General features: G+C 40.6%; 1 protein-coding gene across 1 annotated transcript in view; it reads right to left on the reverse strand.

Annotated features, from left to right (window-relative positions):
* The window catches only part of LOC143974840 (NADP-dependent alcohol dehydrogenase), a 33,608-nt gene extending 19,421 nt beyond the window's left edge, over positions 1–14,187 (reverse strand). The window contains exons 1-2 of the mRNA XM_077476594.1: positions 14,040–14,187; positions 9,766–9,867 (exon numbers count right to left, since the gene is read on the reverse strand). Of these exons, the coding sequence (XP_077332720.1) occupies positions 9,766–9,867; positions 14,040–14,057 (120 nt within the window). The 5' untranslated portion in view covers positions 14,058–14,187. The remainder of the gene's footprint in view (positions 1–9,765; positions 9,868–14,039) is intronic.
* Between the last annotated feature and the right edge of the window lie 2,779 nt (positions 14,188–16,966).

A 16,966-nucleotide genomic window follows, 5' to 3' on the forward strand; every position in this document is an offset into this window, starting at 1 on the left:
TTTTTTACATTTTAGAATGGGGTGCCTTGGGTTTGTGCAGAATCTGAAAGGGTGCCTTGACTCAAAAAAATCACTGGTTTAGAGCAATGATGTGCAGCCAAAGGGCACTGCCATGTGCTGTCTGTTTGTTTTACTATAATTAACAATTCTAAGGACATGTAATCTATTGGGTAAAAACGAGGCATGTCTACATGCCCTACACATAAACACAAGGCATGTCAACATGCCCTTGTCATAAAGCTCTTGAATAAAGAATAAGAATTCTTTAAAATAGCATAATAGCACACCCACATTTTTCATTAACCAGCCAAAATTTCATCATGTGCAGGTTTCTGCATAGGAGGATCATATAGTTTACTTGGCGTACTGACATCTGGCACTACAGGTGTGGCAAAGCTATATTTGTACGTCGATATAAATTTTTAATACTGCATACTGTTACGTTATATTATTTTATGGCTTACATACTCAAGATATCTAGCTATTGGCACCTGAGTTGCCACCTACAGTAGATACGTTCTGCAGAGCAGGTGTCTTGGCCAGTACTATAATACTGGGCTGGGCCTCGTTCAGACAGGCAGTAAGAATGTGTTTTTAATGCCTTATCCCCAACTGCCCACCAAAAGCCCAACGAGGCAGTCAGAGGGTATAGTACAAATGCGGCAAATTGAACTACGCTTGTCAACATGACAGGCGGTACCGTGTCCAATCTCAAGAAAAAAAGGCATTCGGAAGGCACCAGTATTACCTCCCAAATGCTTGGAAATCACCATTCTGGTGCCCTCTGAAAAGAGATCCTAAATGGAATCTAACCTATGAACCTAGCCTTTATGTGTCATACAAAATAAATGGCACTGCAACACATCAAGGTCCACGCCTTGCAGTTGCAAAGAAAAATCTGTATGTGTATGATATTGCTGCACCATGTAGGAAAAGGGGGAAATAAAAAAAAGGGGGAAATAAAAAAGGGGGGGGGGAGGTGGTAATATGGGGTAGGTGGGGGAATGCAAAATAAAGTGCTAAACCATGAATTATAGCTAATATAGGTCCACTATATATACCCTATTAACAGAAATAATATTGATACCAAAAACCAGTATTAGAAAATAAAATAATAACAATACAACTTGTCATATGTGGATCAAAGTGCAATTGTGCTAGACATGTAACAACACTATAAAATGAAGCGCCAAGTGTTAAAGCTTAAAAGTGAAAAAAATGAACAAATAAAGTGGCTGGTGCACACACCGTATATATGAAATAATCAAACAAAATAATTAAACTCAGAATCAAATCCGTAAAAGTGAAGTGCTAAGTGCCAATAAGTCCAAGCAATTAATCACCAAATAAAATGAACTGAATGGTGAAATAAGTGCAACTGTTGCTGACGTAGCGTTCAGGCAAAAAGTATATCCACTTAATGTGCTGTGCAAATCATGCAGGCAAAATAGATGGGTGTCCCCTTACCTTACTGCTGTAAGGTTACAGCGCATAGCAACATATATTGGTCACAATGGGGGTTTCCTCACTCTTGTACCAGATGTCTTAAAGCAGGTAAACCACATAAAATGAGGTCCCTGATGAAGTCACGTGACAGTGACTAACACGCGTCGGAAAGAGAGAGAGAGAGAGAGAGAGAGAGACACCGGAAGTGATGTCCGAACCCGCCGTCCACCGTTTGTTTACACTTGATGCCTGTTTTTATCTTACCAAATGTGAGTAACCTGACAACTTTACTAAATAAAATTTGAATCATCAAAATTACTACACTATTTGGTACCATCTCTTGCATTTTATGAGGTTTACCTGCTTTAAGACATCTGGTACAAGAGTGAGGAAACCCCCATTGTGACCAATATATGTTGCTATGCGCTGTAACCTTACAGCGGTAAGGTAAGGGGACACCCATCTATTTATCCCACAGAGGGGAAGAAGGAGTGTGGCACTGAATTGCCTGCATGATTTGCACAGCACATTAAGTGGATATACTTTTTGCCTGAACGCTACGTCAGCAACAGTTGCACTTATTTCACCATTCAGTTCATTTTATTTGGTGATTAATTGCTTGGACTTATTGGCACTTAGCACTTCACTTTTACGGATTTGATTCTGAGTTTAATTATTTTGTTTGACTATTTCATATATACGGTGTGTGCACCAGCCACTTTATTTGTTCATTTTTTTCACTTTTAAGCTTTAACACTTGGCACTTCATTTTATAGTGTTATTACATGTCTAGCACAATTGCACTTTGATCCACATATGACAAGTTGTATTGTTATTATTTTATTTTCTAATACTGTTTTTTTTATATCAATATTATTGCTATTAATAGGGTATATATAGTGGACCTATATTAGCTATAATTCATGGTGTAGCACTTTATTTTGCATTCCCCCACCTACCCCATATTACCGCCCCCCCTTTTTTATTTCCCCCTTTTTTTTATTTCCCCCTTCCCCATTTTTTATTAGGGTAAGAGCCGGTTCACACAGGGGCGACTCAGATCCAACTTCAAGTCGCCCCAAGTCACCTCAGGTTGCACAACATGTAGAAATCAATGTAAGTGAATGAGAGCTGTCTTAATGCACGCTACTGAAGTCGCTCCGACTTCAGAAAAGGTTCCTGTACTACTTCAATCTGACTTGTAGGCGACTGGTACCCATTGATTTCAATGGAGGTCGCTTCCAAGTCGGATCTCCGTCTATACAGAGGCGACTCTCAGAGAATTATCAGCTCTCAAAAGGAGTTCCCCCCTAAGAGCTCATTCTCTGATTGGCCACGGCAAGTCGCCTGGCCTGGGGCGACATAAAGTAGTGTTGTAAGCCGCGTCCAAGTCTGTCCAAGTCACGTCCAAGTCACGTCCAAGTCACGTCCAAGTCATGTCCAAGTCACGTCCAAGTCTTTTCCCTTAACCAGTGCATGCAGCAGTATCCCATCTTCCCCTTACATTGCACAAATTGGGCTAAGCGCAGAGGTACCATATATAATACAAAGAAAAATCTGTGTTTTGCAGCACATTACTACCACGTAGAAGTGTGAATGGGCCCTAAAAGTAAAGAATATAGCACATAACCTTTTCATCACTTCAGCTTTTGGGTAATTCTTTTACATGCACAACATGCTAGGTGCTGTAGCTTCCCCTCCCCTATGTCCCAACGGTGTCTTGTAGTTACTAGGGCTCATGGGAGAAACCTATTTTTTTAATGTAGCTTTTACTGTTCTGATTTTGGATTTAGGTGTAGCTCATGGGTCGAAAACAGCAACCTATTTTGTCAATACAAACCAATAGTTTTACCTAACTAAGCAGAACTTTCACTTAACTAACTGTGAATAAAAATAGGGCCTTAGGACTCATTAAGGCTCGGTTCACACTAGTGTGGGCCATGTGGCCCGCATTTGCTCGGGCATGGCCGTCTATTCATTCAAATGATTTGCTGTGCTCCGTGAACCGGAGAAAAAAAGGTACATGCACCTTTTTAAAAACGCGGTCCCAGGTTTTCCTGCGCACACACAATCACGCTGAGGGCTGAGATGCATGTGGGTGCTATTGAGAATTAACGCCAGCAATGCGTGTCTTGCAAGAGCGGTGAGATTTAGCTAGTATGAATTAAGCCTTACGCTGGTGTACTTATTTATACACCCAAGCGAAGGGCCGTCTTTGCCTGAATGTTTTATTCATCAATGTGCAGGCAGTCCCATTCATGTCAATTGGAGAACAGAGGCTGCACGGACACAGCTGCTGGTCCCAATTTGACAGCTGTGCAGGTGTGTGTCCACGAATGTGCAGCCACTGTATTCCAATAGACATGAATGGGACTGCCTGCATGTGAATGCATGGAACACCAGTGCATACCCTGCAGGCAAAGACAATCTTTTGCAAAGATTGTGAATAAGTACACTGATGTGAACAAGGCCGAAAGAGGCAGCATATGTATTCAATATAAACCTTTCACTTAATTTCAATTCATTTAATTTGGGAATAGATTGTGAGCTAATGGATCTAAACAGCAGTGTACAGTATCAAAATAATCCTCCTTTTTTTTCCTAAATGAATACAGTTCTAACATCTTAAGTTTGAAAACAAATAAACAGATCCTAGGACCTCAACAGCAAACTTAAGGGGTCTTTCACGCTATACTGCTCATAATAACTCACCGCAAAACATCAACACGAATGCATGTTCTATGATGTGCAATTAACATGCATTTACATGTACATTGCGTTGCATTTTTATGCGCAGTCACTCTATTTGAATTGACATGTCCCTGGAAGGGTCAAAATTCTAGCATTTAATTTTTTTGGGCTCATTCACACAGGTACAGAACCCTGTACAACATGAAGAGCAATTTGTTTATCTTATTGGAGTAGTGCTTTGCTGTGTGCTATCAGTTCATAAAAGTGAATGTATATGCACTGGTTGTACAGACTCACCATGAGTTTGACAGGTATGCAGAGACAGGTTAAAAGCCCCAGAAGGAAGAGGCTCTATGTCTGCATATTTGTCAAACTTTGCTACAGCCGATGCCTATCCATTCACTTAATTTGGCTGCCTGCACCCAGCTACACACTAGAACAAAAAGATAAACAAATGGCTTTTCACATATTACAGGGCTCTGTGTCTGAGTGAATGAGCCCTTTCTGGATACATTTGTTGACATTATGCAGAACACAGCATGAATATTAATGCCCCTCCAGCCAATTCCTGGGAGGGTGGTCCTGGAGAATGCTGGGAGAATGTATTGATTCTTTGGACACACTGAGCATGAGGTCTTTCCTGGAGAGGATTGCACCAGCCCAGGAGAGGACATGCTGTGCTCCCAGGTACGTGAGGGCTTGAAGTAAGAAGGAGAGTGGCCCTAGTTCTACACAGAGCTGGCTAGGGGGCGTCTATCGAGGATCTGGTCTGGTATCACAGAGAAGAGCCTACAGGCTGTTCTTTTGGGTCTTGTTAGTACAGACATGCTTTAGGTTCTCATAGACTGTTGCTGCTAAGCCCCCTCTGATGTGTTATAGTCAGCTAAAGATTCAGCCGAGGGAACACTGGCTAGCATTCTAAAGAGCTCTGCCCAGCTTACACAGCTACTTAGGGACTTTGCTCAACTTAACTGCTACTATCGCTACTAGCTTCAAGTAGAAGTCTTCCATGTGCTCTCAGCAATGATTTTAATTGAAGCTTAACTAAAGAACAGATAGTCCTCAATTGTGTTCTATTCTTGGAGTATCCTACTAAATCCCCCTCTCCATACCAAAGTTCTCCAACAATAAAAATATATATTTTTTGTTGAATATTGTACAATGTTCTACATGGAGTTTGTACATTTTCAGCTACATGAGGTTTAAATATACATAGTGAATAAAGGTATGTGCTTATAGTCTGCCACCCGCCTGCATCTCTAATGCCCGTACACACGATCAGAATTCTGGTATGAAACAGCTCTGATGGCTTTCCTGATGGAACTCCGATGGGATTTCGCTCAAGCTGTCTTGCATACACACGGTAATACCAAATTCTGACTGTCAAGAATGCAGTGCCGTACACCACGTACGACGGGACTAGAAACAGTAAGTTCAATACCCAGTAGCCATTAGCTTCCATCTCGTAGTTGAATCTGATCATGAGTGAGTTTTTGCACACACACGATCAGAATTTTCTGTCTCAAAAATTGAGAACATGCTCTCAAATTTTTGCTGGTGGGAATTCGGCCAGTTAAATTCCGATGGAGCATACACACAGTCGCATTTTCTGATAAAAAGCTCTCATCGGTCTTTAGCTGGCCGAAAATTCAGATCGTGTGTACGCGGCATAACACCCTTTTCTGCCATCTCCCTAACCTTACATCATATATACTGCAACCTGTACTTGCCTTCTTCATTTTTCTATGGGGAAAAGATAAAGAATTCACCCCTGCAGAAGGTGGACAAAAATTTCTGGATCATTCCAGATGCTAGGGATTATCAGAAGGTCTGTTAATGTGATAACAATTGCACACATTTCAAAAATGCTACAAATTTTGGTACCATGTATAGACAGGTGTTGTGCTGCAATATATCTACTGGACTGGAGTTGGCACTGTGCCATTTCTTCAGGCTGGTAGGAAACCACTTAGGATTAATTTGTTCCCTGCTATGGGCTTCAGGCAACCATCTTGGGGAGGACGGCATAGTTTATTAAATACCAAAATCCCACAAGAATTGGGCAGCCATCTTGATAAAAAAGTCCTTAAGGCAGTATTAAACCCAAACCAAACATGTAATACTGTCTATTGCAGATTACCAATCATTGGATATGGTGGTTATGGTGGATATGGTGGTTGCATCAGTTTTCTATTTTAGGTTTTTTCCCTCTGTTTTCATCTGATGATCTGGGAAGTGTTGGATATACTGTACCATAGCTCCCAACTGTCCCTGATTTGTAACAATGTCCCTCTTTCCTTCTCATTTGTCCCTTATGTTTCAAAAAGTATTTCCCAGTGCTAAAATTCCCAGTGTTAAAAAGCTAGCATAGAGGAATATTAGTAAAAGAAAGAAAAAAAGCACTTGTTTACTGGTTTACAGGTATGCTGTACTGTTAGATATACACCAACAAATTGAAGCCAAACTTTAGCTCATGCTGCGGTTAAAGTGGTTATTGAGGCACAAGGTTTTTTTTTACCTTCATGCATTCCATGCATGAAGATAACAAAACTTTCTGTGTCCAGCACCCCCAGACCCCCTTAATACGTACCTGTGCCCATTTCTATCCAGCAATGTCCACAGGAGCCTTGCCTTGCCTCTCAGAGGTCTCAAACTCCTGATTGGCTTTTGGGGCAGCAATGGCGATTGTCTCCCGCTCTTGCCAATCCCAGCCAGTGAGCCAATCGGGAGATGGAGGGGGTGGGCTGAACCATGGATCCTTGTGTTAATTGACACATAGAGCTGCGGGTTGGGAGTGCACCTGCTTGGGTGCCTCCAGAGCAAGCTGCTTGCTCTGGGGGCACCCGGCAGGAGCCAGAAGTGCCAGCGTGGGACCCGAGAAGAGGAGGATTGGGTCTGCTGTGTGCAAAACTACTGCACAGAGCAGGTAGGTATAACATGTTTGTTATTAAAAAAAAAAAAAAAAAAAACAAGGCTCCTTTACACCACGTGCAGTAGCCTGTGTATTTGTTATTGTTTTGGAGGTGGGGGGTAAAGATTTTACATGAATAAATTAGGGCTGTGGAAATTAAAGATTAACTCCTCGATTAATTGATTCATTTTTCTGATCGATAAAAATTCTTTTGATCGGTACTCACCTCTCCGCCGGCTTCCGGGTCTTCAAGGAGTTCGGTCAGAGATCTGGTGACGTCACTGGCATCAACGTCACTGAACTCCTCCCCCCTTCCCCAAGTGCCTCTGTCTGCTAACGAAGGGAAGGGAGGAGGAGTTGGGTGACATCAAAGTTCTGATTGAACATAACGTGTACGGGGAGGAGCTACGAATGACATCACCCGCTGCTGCCCTATGGAACTAACACGATTGTCGGGTTTACATGCTGTGTTTTTATCCTTTTTATGTGATTAGTTTGTGTTTGAACACAAAAATTAAATCTTATACTTGAGAGAAGTTTATGGTCTGTGTTAACCCTTTTGATATCTGCTTGCATGACCACCTGTATGCACAGGGGTTAATGCCATAAGGTGAGAGTGATACGTTTAGTAAAAAAAAATTACTTAAGTCAGTGCTACAGTTTGAATTTAAAACGTATTTGTGTGAACTGTGAAGTTAAGTCATGGATTGTGGAAACTAACTAGTGTTGGGTGATTGTATATAGTGTATACCACATTTACCACTGACTAATGCAGAGTTGCAATGCAAGGAAATCAGCTAAAAGTAGTTGGATCTGTATGTGTGTTATAATTAATCAAAATTAGTCGATTAATCGAGTTAACAAAAAATTGATTTATCAAACACGAAAATTTTAATTAGCAACAGCCCTTGAATAAATAAAATCTGATCATTGTACGCACCCCTGTTAGTGATAAACATTTTGTCTCAACACTGTTAGCTGATACATTCGTAGGAGAGCTTGTTCTGTTGGAAAACAACAGACTTACTGACCAGATCACCAGGTGATAATAAAGGAAAGAAAGCGTAAAAGAGAAAACAAATTCAATGATCACATCTAAAAATTGGTAAGCTGCAATATATTAAATGTTTGCTTGGGGTTTAATATAGGAGATTCTGAATCATTAAGTTCACCTGCAGAGTCTGAGTGGGTTAGGGACAGAGCTGTGCTGGTTCATGAGAGAATAGGAGCAATGATAGGGGGAGGTAGCTGATGAAGAGGGGAAGAGTAGGTTTTCTCTTGCAGGTTGTCTCTCCTGCAGTCTTCATTAGAGAGTCTCCCAACGGCAGCCAGATATCTGCAAGGACGTTTGGGAATTTCATTGTGACCCAGTAATGCTATAGCCTCTTCAAAGGAAGTGCTCCTTATGCATTCTGTGCTCTGTAAGCTCATTTTATATTGCTATTGGAAAGTGCCTTGTTGATAATCACTACCCCTTTTGCCTGAAGAAGTGTATAATCGGCACCAGTTAAGTATCCATTTGTGTTGACTCCTCCCAGTTTTCAGGTACACAGGTGAGGCCCTGTAAACAAATGGATCATTCCTTATCTACACACCTTGATGAGAAGCAAACTATCTGCAAGAAAGGACTTGAATGAAATTGTTTCATTTTTAATGATGATAAATATCCCAGCACCATTTGCATGAGCTCCAGTATATAATTTACTGGAGCAGTAGGAAGACACATTTAAATAAGTTAAAAGTATAGAACTGCACGGAGCAGACCGAAGGGTAGGCGGAGAAAAGGCATGACAGAGGGCTGGGCAAGGATTGGCCAGTTCCATTTTAGGGGGCGGAGCCTGAGCGTGCAGGAGAGCGCGCTCCACGCCCCAGCGTCAGTCGGCAAAGAAGAAGATTCCCGCCCTCCCTCCCTTACATTATTTAGTTACATTTTATGTTTTATATTTTCAGGCAATTATTGGTTGGTGGGTTGTCAGCGCAAGGTGGTGATCGCGGGGCATGGAGGGGTGCACAATGTTTGGATACACGGTGGTTTTCATTGGGTTTGATGTATTTTTATATGGTGTTCCGATTTTAACTTATTTTCCTTGCAGGACTTAGTGCGGGATGTCGTAGCGGTGGCGGATGTTGGTAGGTGCAGGCAAAGGAAGATAACCCCTCCCCACAGAGAATTGTTGATGCGGGACCCATTGGAGATATGGGCTCGCTGCTGATATGCCATATAGCGAGGGTCTATATGGTAACTGGTAATGGGGTGCACTGCGGTCAAGAGTTGGGATGTCTTTGAGCTAGCATGTCAGCTTGAGGCCTAGTTACAGTAATATCACCGCAGTGCCTGTTTGATTAATATGATAATGGGTGAGGAGGGGGAATGTCCTGTGGAAGACCAACGTGCTCAGTGTTAAGTTAAAATTATGTGGTTATATCGTTGTTTTGGTTTACATGTTAACTATATTTTGATAATAAAGGGGCTGCTACGGCCACTAACTGCTCCAAAACATGTGTGGTCTTTTAATGGGAACGGGTATGGTATGCAGGAGGGCATTTAGAATAACAGCGCAGCATCAGCCATACTATAGTCAAGTCTTTTCTGCACAGACTATCTCTAGGGCTTATGAATGTGCATACAAAGTTCACAAATGCAGTTTTTTTTTTTTGGTTTGTTTTTTGATGATACATACTAAGTGGCTATTTCATTTACCTCGCCAAAGGCTTACCTGAATTCTAACTTCATGGGCTTTTGGTGGAGCTACAGTAATTGTTTCAATAGACAGAGGTTTATGAGGCTCCCAAGCAACAGCTGCTTTACATGTAATATCCTATGAAGAAAAGCATATAATATTAGATTGGCATTCATAGAATCAAGATATAATTAAACCATACTCCCATTTTTAAATTTCAGTCTTTTTATTCAGAGTATAACGGATTCTCCCATACAGCTTATCAGATACCATCAATACTAGATCAGCAATGAATGTATGCATGAGCAAATTGAGTAGACATGTAAGCTTGAAATATCAAGTATCTGTTTGGTTACCTCAGTAAGGCTGTGAGCCATAATAAAAGCAGAATTAACAGAATTTTTTTGTGTCCATGCTCTGAAACAGATGTTTGAAAAATAAAATAAAAAGGCAGACAATTAAGTTATAAAGACAAATGCCTTGGACACTATGGGTAGAGATATGATGTGGGCTGGGGTGTGCCACAAGTTACTGTGGATGTGACCAATTTATAATAAAAGTAGAATGTCTTTAAAGGGTATGGTTAAGGGTAAGCCTACTCTGTTATGGACTAAAGGGCTGTACACACGGACTGAATATATGGGGTGGCAACAGCCTATTCAATAGAAACCGGCTGACATTCAGCCCGTGTGTATGGCAGCCAGTCCGACAGAAGCTGGGTGAACGTCCGTCTTCTGTCAAAGGGGCATGACCAACAAAGGTCTGCTGATTGCCATCTAAATAGTGCTCTCAGCCAGTGGCTGAGATCACTAAGCAGTACATACTGGCGGGGGGGCATTCCCCTGTCAGAGCACAATAGCTCAGCAGGGAGATTGCTATACTAATATTGGATTGTTAGTATAGGATCTCCTTCTAAACGCTTCACTTTCTTTCATTCAGCCCGCTGGGTGGAACTAAAAAAAAAACACGCAGTGTGTTCTAGGCTTTAGAGTGTGTAACTCACAGACTGCAGGGGTCAAGAGTGTATAAGGTACAAGACACAAGGGTCAGGAGTACATGATGCAGAGTGCAGGAATTAGAAGAATGTTACACACAGAGTCTAGGTATCAGGAGGATGCAGAGATTATGAGTGTGCAATAAACAGTGTGCAGAGCTCAGAAGTGTATATGGGTTGATTTACTAAAACTGGAGAGTGCAATATTTCTGCAGCTGTGCATGGTAGCCATCAGCTTTTAAATTCAGCTTGTTCAATTAAGCTTTGCCAATAAAACTCGAAAGCTAATCTCTGTTTATCTGTTTCTATGCAGATCTGCACCAGATTTTGCACTCTCCAGTTTTAATAAATCAATCCCTCAGAGTGCAGGGAACACAAGTTTGTAATGCATGGAGTGCAGGGATTAAGAGTGCATAGAACTGTGTGTAGGTGTTGACAATATGTAATGTACAGGCCAATGTACACAGTAGAACTGAAAAATGACCCCCTTCCTGCCAGTACAACCCCCCCCCCCCCCCAGATCTCTTTTCTCGCCCAGTAAAGACCTTTGCTCTCATTTACAAATAGATTTTTCCTCTCCAGTACATGCCTCTCCCTGCCAGTATAGACAAATATCCCCAGGATGTGACCTTCTTTCCTCCCCCAAATCTACTTTTATTTTATTCTGTAGTGATGAGTAAAAGCTAAAACTCATAAGGGTACAAAAAAGTGCATGTGAAACATACAAAAATATGCACTTAAGGGTGTGCCTTTTGTCCATCCTCCAAAGGAGTAGGCTCTTACCCTGACCTCCTAGGACTCAAGGCTCCTGACAGGGGCAAGGCTCAAACATAGTCTACCTAGTCAAAAGGCCTGACAGGCCCCTCTCCTCATGGTCAGGGGAGGGAGGAACCTAATGTCCCCACATCCTACCCCTAGACTTCAGGGCCAGCCCACGGACCCACACCCTCCATCCAAGTAAAAAACACAGACAAAAGTGCAAGGTGACAAAAACGTTAGAGGAAAAAAAAATAATAGTGTTTGTGTAAGTGCATAGGCTAAGACTTGAGGCCTAGTCGCTAAAAGGTCTAGCCCTGGGGACAAGGTGCTTTGTGGTGGGGAGGCAGAGCTACCCCCATCCCAAATTATGACCCCATGTTGAGGGCAGGTGGACTGGTATGGTTCAGAACATGTAATTTCATACATTTTTTTCCTTTATAAATGTCAGTTTTGCTGCAGTAGGTTCTATACACGGTTCTGATGTGCCACTTTACAGGCAGACTAAGGGGACCCCCAGGCACTATATTGTAAGGGATTTGTCATTTTTATTGTTTCACTTTAGGCATCAGTATAATTTTTCTTTTTTATTGTTTGCTTTGATACATGTCCCCCAGGGCAGTACCCGGACCTCCATACCCTTTTTATGGCCAATAACTTGCATATAAGCCTTCAAAATGCACACTTTTGATTTCTCCAGCTTGAGTCCCATAGACTTTAATGGGGTTTGCTGTTCCGGTCAAAACTTTTTCTCTGTTCGGGAAAGGGGTGTTCGGCCCATCTCTAGACAGAAGATGAACTTATTGATCACTATACAGGTTAAAGTAGTATAATGCAATTCCAACTACAGCTATTTTTTACCTATGTCTAATAACAGATACAAAGTACTGTCAGCTGGAGGGCAGTCCCTGGAGGGAAGCCTTTGAGCTATTGAGCTTATTTGAAGTTTCTCTTCACTGGACAAACAACATTAAAATCCGAAGCTCTGAAATGTCAGTTGCTTGGCTAGCATGCTGATCATCTGGCTATAATTCCGGTTACTTCACTGCCTACATGCCTGTTCTAGTTCAGTGTTTAGAAAGTATAGAAGCAATGGAATGCCTGACAATCAGCTTCTTCAGAAGAAAGTCGGTAATGTCAGCTTACACATTTATTTCAATACAGGTTTCCTTTAAACGTTACCATAAGCAAAAAATTTTAACATCTTAGATGAGATCTTCTAATGGCTCACCAGACCAAAGACACTTTATGTAGATCAGTAATGTAATTAAAATAACAATACTACTACTCCCATTACTACTACTACTACTACTACTACTACTACTAATACTACTACTACTACTAATAATAATAATAATAATAATATTAATACAATGATAATTTTTATGATGCTGCAGTTAATGGTAATGCCCCGGAAACTACTGCAGATAATAATAATAATAATAATAATAATATATGAATAAAATTATAGGATTATTTTCTGAAACAGCTACTTCTTCCTTGTCTATTATGAGTTTCATGCTTTAGATGGAAGACGTTATGTAATTATATCTATGAAAACATTTATTATTATTCCTTGACGTTAGTTACAAAAACTGAAGAAAATCACACACATATAATACAACAAATAGGAAGAACACACAATCTATATTAAACAATCTGCGCCATGTGTATAAAGCAATAGTTTGACTGCTCTTTAAATTTATCTGCTTTTGTTAATTCCTGGAACTGCATTTATCCTACAAATAACACTCAGTAATAAATACAACATTGTTTGCTATAGATAAAAGAAAATTCCACATCCTGCTTAGTACAATACTATTTTCTGCACCTCTAGTGAGGCGCCGAATATAGGTATATCATAAATATAATATAATATAATATTCCAAATAATGACTAATAGATTTTATAACACAATAGGAATGCAATACTTAAACGATATATATCTAAATCCACAACATTTTTTTTTTCATTTTGGATAGAATAGGGGCAGTTTTTTGCCATCTTTGTCTCATTAAGGAGATTTCTCTTCACTTTCTGTTCTGTACACTTAAAAAGAAGTGAGATGATATCTTTCCAATGTGAGAGAAATTATGGATAGTTGTCACGGAAACAAGTGTCTCTATTGGAAGATTTCCCCTCTATTCCTATTCTGGTGGTGACTCAAAAATTTGGATTCACCCTCACTTTCATTCACATGCACATCCGTGATCAGAGAGAGTGAATGATCCCAGTGGGGACACAGACAGCAATAAAAACCTGACAGTGATCCTAATGGGGACAGAATTTAAACCTGATAGTGGTTTCACTGTTCTACCCAAAACTAAAAGAAAGTTCTACCTTTAGCTATACTTTAAATATAACGATATTCAGTAAACAGAGGAATCTACATTATTCAACAACTTTTAAAATGAGAACATGACTATCATCTGTATGAACCATTAAGCATTTATTACAAGGCGATACCTAACACTGATGCAGAACTAAACCTTAATTAAGTCTGCAACACTATTCACAACAAACAAGAAAGCAAAAAAGAATTATATACAAACTACAGTACTTTTCCAGCAGTGCACATGTTGGTGGAAGATGTATTTTTTCCCGGCTTTAGACACTCTCTTCCCTCTTTAGGTTTCCCTTTGCTGGCAGGAGAGATTGTGAGATGGTGACACTCCCTTACAAAGCCTCAGCCTCTCTTGACAAGCCCTTTAAAGCTGAACTCCAGGATACGTAAATATTGTCTTAATGCCTGAGGCATGTGTAATCTGACATGCATCTTGGTGTGCTTTTCTTGCAAATTGATGTGTATTTCTTTCAACTCTGTGCTGTAATCCAGTATGAAATATTGCCTTTGTGCAGGATATTCCTGTCATAAAGACCAGTCACTGCTTCTCTCTCTCTTCGTACAGGTTGAATTGGTCTTGTATCGGCCCTCCAGTAGTTTTCTCAGCAGGATCAACAGACATTTATTTGCACTTATGGGGGGTTCACACTGGTACGACACGACAGTCGTACTACTTTGGATTCAACTTTGCCCTGCAACTTAAAGTCCGACATGCGCCTGACTTCAATGAACAGGTATCCGACTTTGATCCCTGACAATACCAGGCACTGTGTCTGGTATGAATCTTTAGGGGGAACTCCATGCATAATGTAAAAAAAACAGCATGGGTTCCCCCTCTAAGAGCATATCAGGCCCTTTGGTCTGGTATGGATTTTCAGGGGAACCCCTATGCGAAAAAAATGGAGTTGGGTCCCCCCAAAATCCATACCAGACCCTTATCTCAGCACACAGCTAGCAGGTCAGGAAAGGGGGTGGGGACAAGTGAGCTCCCCCCTCCGGAACCATACCAGGCCACATGCCCTCAACAAGGGGGGGATGCTTTGGGGCTGGGGGTGGACCAGAGGCTGCCCCTTATGAAGTCATTGCCCCATCATGCTCTGGATGGTGACGTCATAAGGAGCGAGGCCTTCGGATGACATCACCCAGTTAACCTGCCCCATGCCAAAATAAGTAGTGGCACACCGCGCACCCGGCATTAGAGCGGGAGAGAGCATTAAGTCAGCATTGGAAGAAGAACAGAGGGAGAGGACAGCGGAGATGACCGGGCAAAAGAGTGATAAGAAAGCAGAGAAGACCCAGCAGATGCAGAAGACAGCGGACAAAGGGAGAAGAACTTTAAAAACATGTGTAATGTGTTTTATTTTTTATTTATTTTTTTAGGTGAATGGGTAGTGGTTCAATGTACCTCATACTCATTCACATAGGGTGGGTGTCAGGATCTAGGGCCCCCTTGTCAAAAGGGGCTTCCAAATTATGATAAGCTCCCCGCCTGCAGACCCTGGCAACCAACGGCCAGGGTTGCCAGGAACAGGCCCCTTTTCTCATCAACTTGGGGACAAGGTGCTTTGGGGTGGGGGGCACAAGGCACCACATGTTGAGGGCTGTGTGCTTGGGTAAGGGTCTGGTTTGGATTTTGGGGGACCAAATGGGGTCCCAAATGGGGTACCAAATGGATTTGGGGGGGACCGATTTGTTTCGTTGTGGGGGTTCCCCTTAAAATCCATACTGACTGAAGGGCCTGGTATACTCTTGGAGGGGGAACCCATGCCGTTTTTTTTTCATTTGGTTGGAGTTCCCCTTGAAGATTATCAGAGCATAAGTCACGTGCCAAAGTTGGATCAGTTAAGACGACGATGCGACTTTTATCCGACTTGTGATATTCAATAGGCTGAAGTATGATAAAACTTGGACCAAAGTAGTGCAGGGAGCATTTTCAAAGTTGGACCCACTTGTGTCGGACCAGTTAAGATGGCCTCCATAGGGAAACATTAATTTTCACACGTCATGCGACATGAGCTCCCATTATCAGAGCATTTATCGTACCAGTGTGAACCTAGCCTTATCAAACAGATGTAATAAAATACTTTCAATGGTATTATTTAACAGACCAAGAATGAGCAACTAGGTTAATTGCCAGGTTTTACATACACTTACTGTACTTGATTGTAATTAATTGTATAATTATTTAATAGGTTTATTATATCCAATTTGAAAATGTATGTAGCAATACACATTTTTTTTCAAATATTTTTATTGAAGATTCTTTTAATTTACAAAATTCTAAATAAAAATAATGTCAAAAAAGAAAAAAACTAAGTAAAACAAAATAATGGTATAACCAAATAAAAAAAAAGATATATTTACAGGGCTTATCCACTTTTAATGATTCAGTTTGCTAAACTGAGGTTATATGTCATAGTACCTAACATCCTGCATTTTAATCACATGAACATATTTGCAAAAAAGGTAACTATTACCAATACTCAATCTATAGCAGAAGCATGTATGAGCAATTAGCTTTTCAACTAGTGTTATATTCGGTTACTCTATAGAGAAAATCTGCTATAGAATTTGGAGAAAAAACTAAAATAAAGATTAAAAGAAAAAACAAGAAACGAGAACAGAGATTAAATAAATTAAAGAAAATCCTTTATATTTCTAAAAAATATAAAGTAACTGTTATCCGTCAATAATATTGTGGTTCACTATGTTGGAGATTCTTAAAATTTCTCCAGACACTTGATACATGAAATTGTTGATATTAGGTATTGCTTTGTTGGATTTTTAGTTTGTCTAGACTCTAGAGAATTATTTAGATTTACTTTAATGTACCATTCAGTATAAAGAAATGGTGATATCAGTTGGGATATTGCTACTCTCTGCTAGGCAGGAGGCCACTATTTTTTAAATAAATAAGATGGGCCTACAAGAAATTGCCAATATAGAGTTCTTACCTGTTTTTGCTATTTGTTTTATATATGCTTGAAGCCCTGTAGGTAAATATGACTCTCCCACTCATATTGTGTACGTTTTTGGAAGGGTATCGGATATATAGTCTTGTGTTATTTTATACAATTTGGAGAAGCATCCATCTGGACGGGGCGATTTATTGTTAGCAAGATTTTTAATTTTATATTGGACTT

The sequence above is a fragment of the Lithobates pipiens genome, unplaced genomic scaffold (assembly GCF_037356315.1).
Source record: "Lithobates pipiens isolate NorthernLeopardFrog02 unplaced genomic scaffold, aLitPip1_a1.2 Scaffold_13, whole genome shotgun sequence".
Taxonomy (NCBI): domain Eukaryota; kingdom Metazoa; phylum Chordata; class Amphibia; order Anura; family Ranidae; genus Lithobates; species Lithobates pipiens.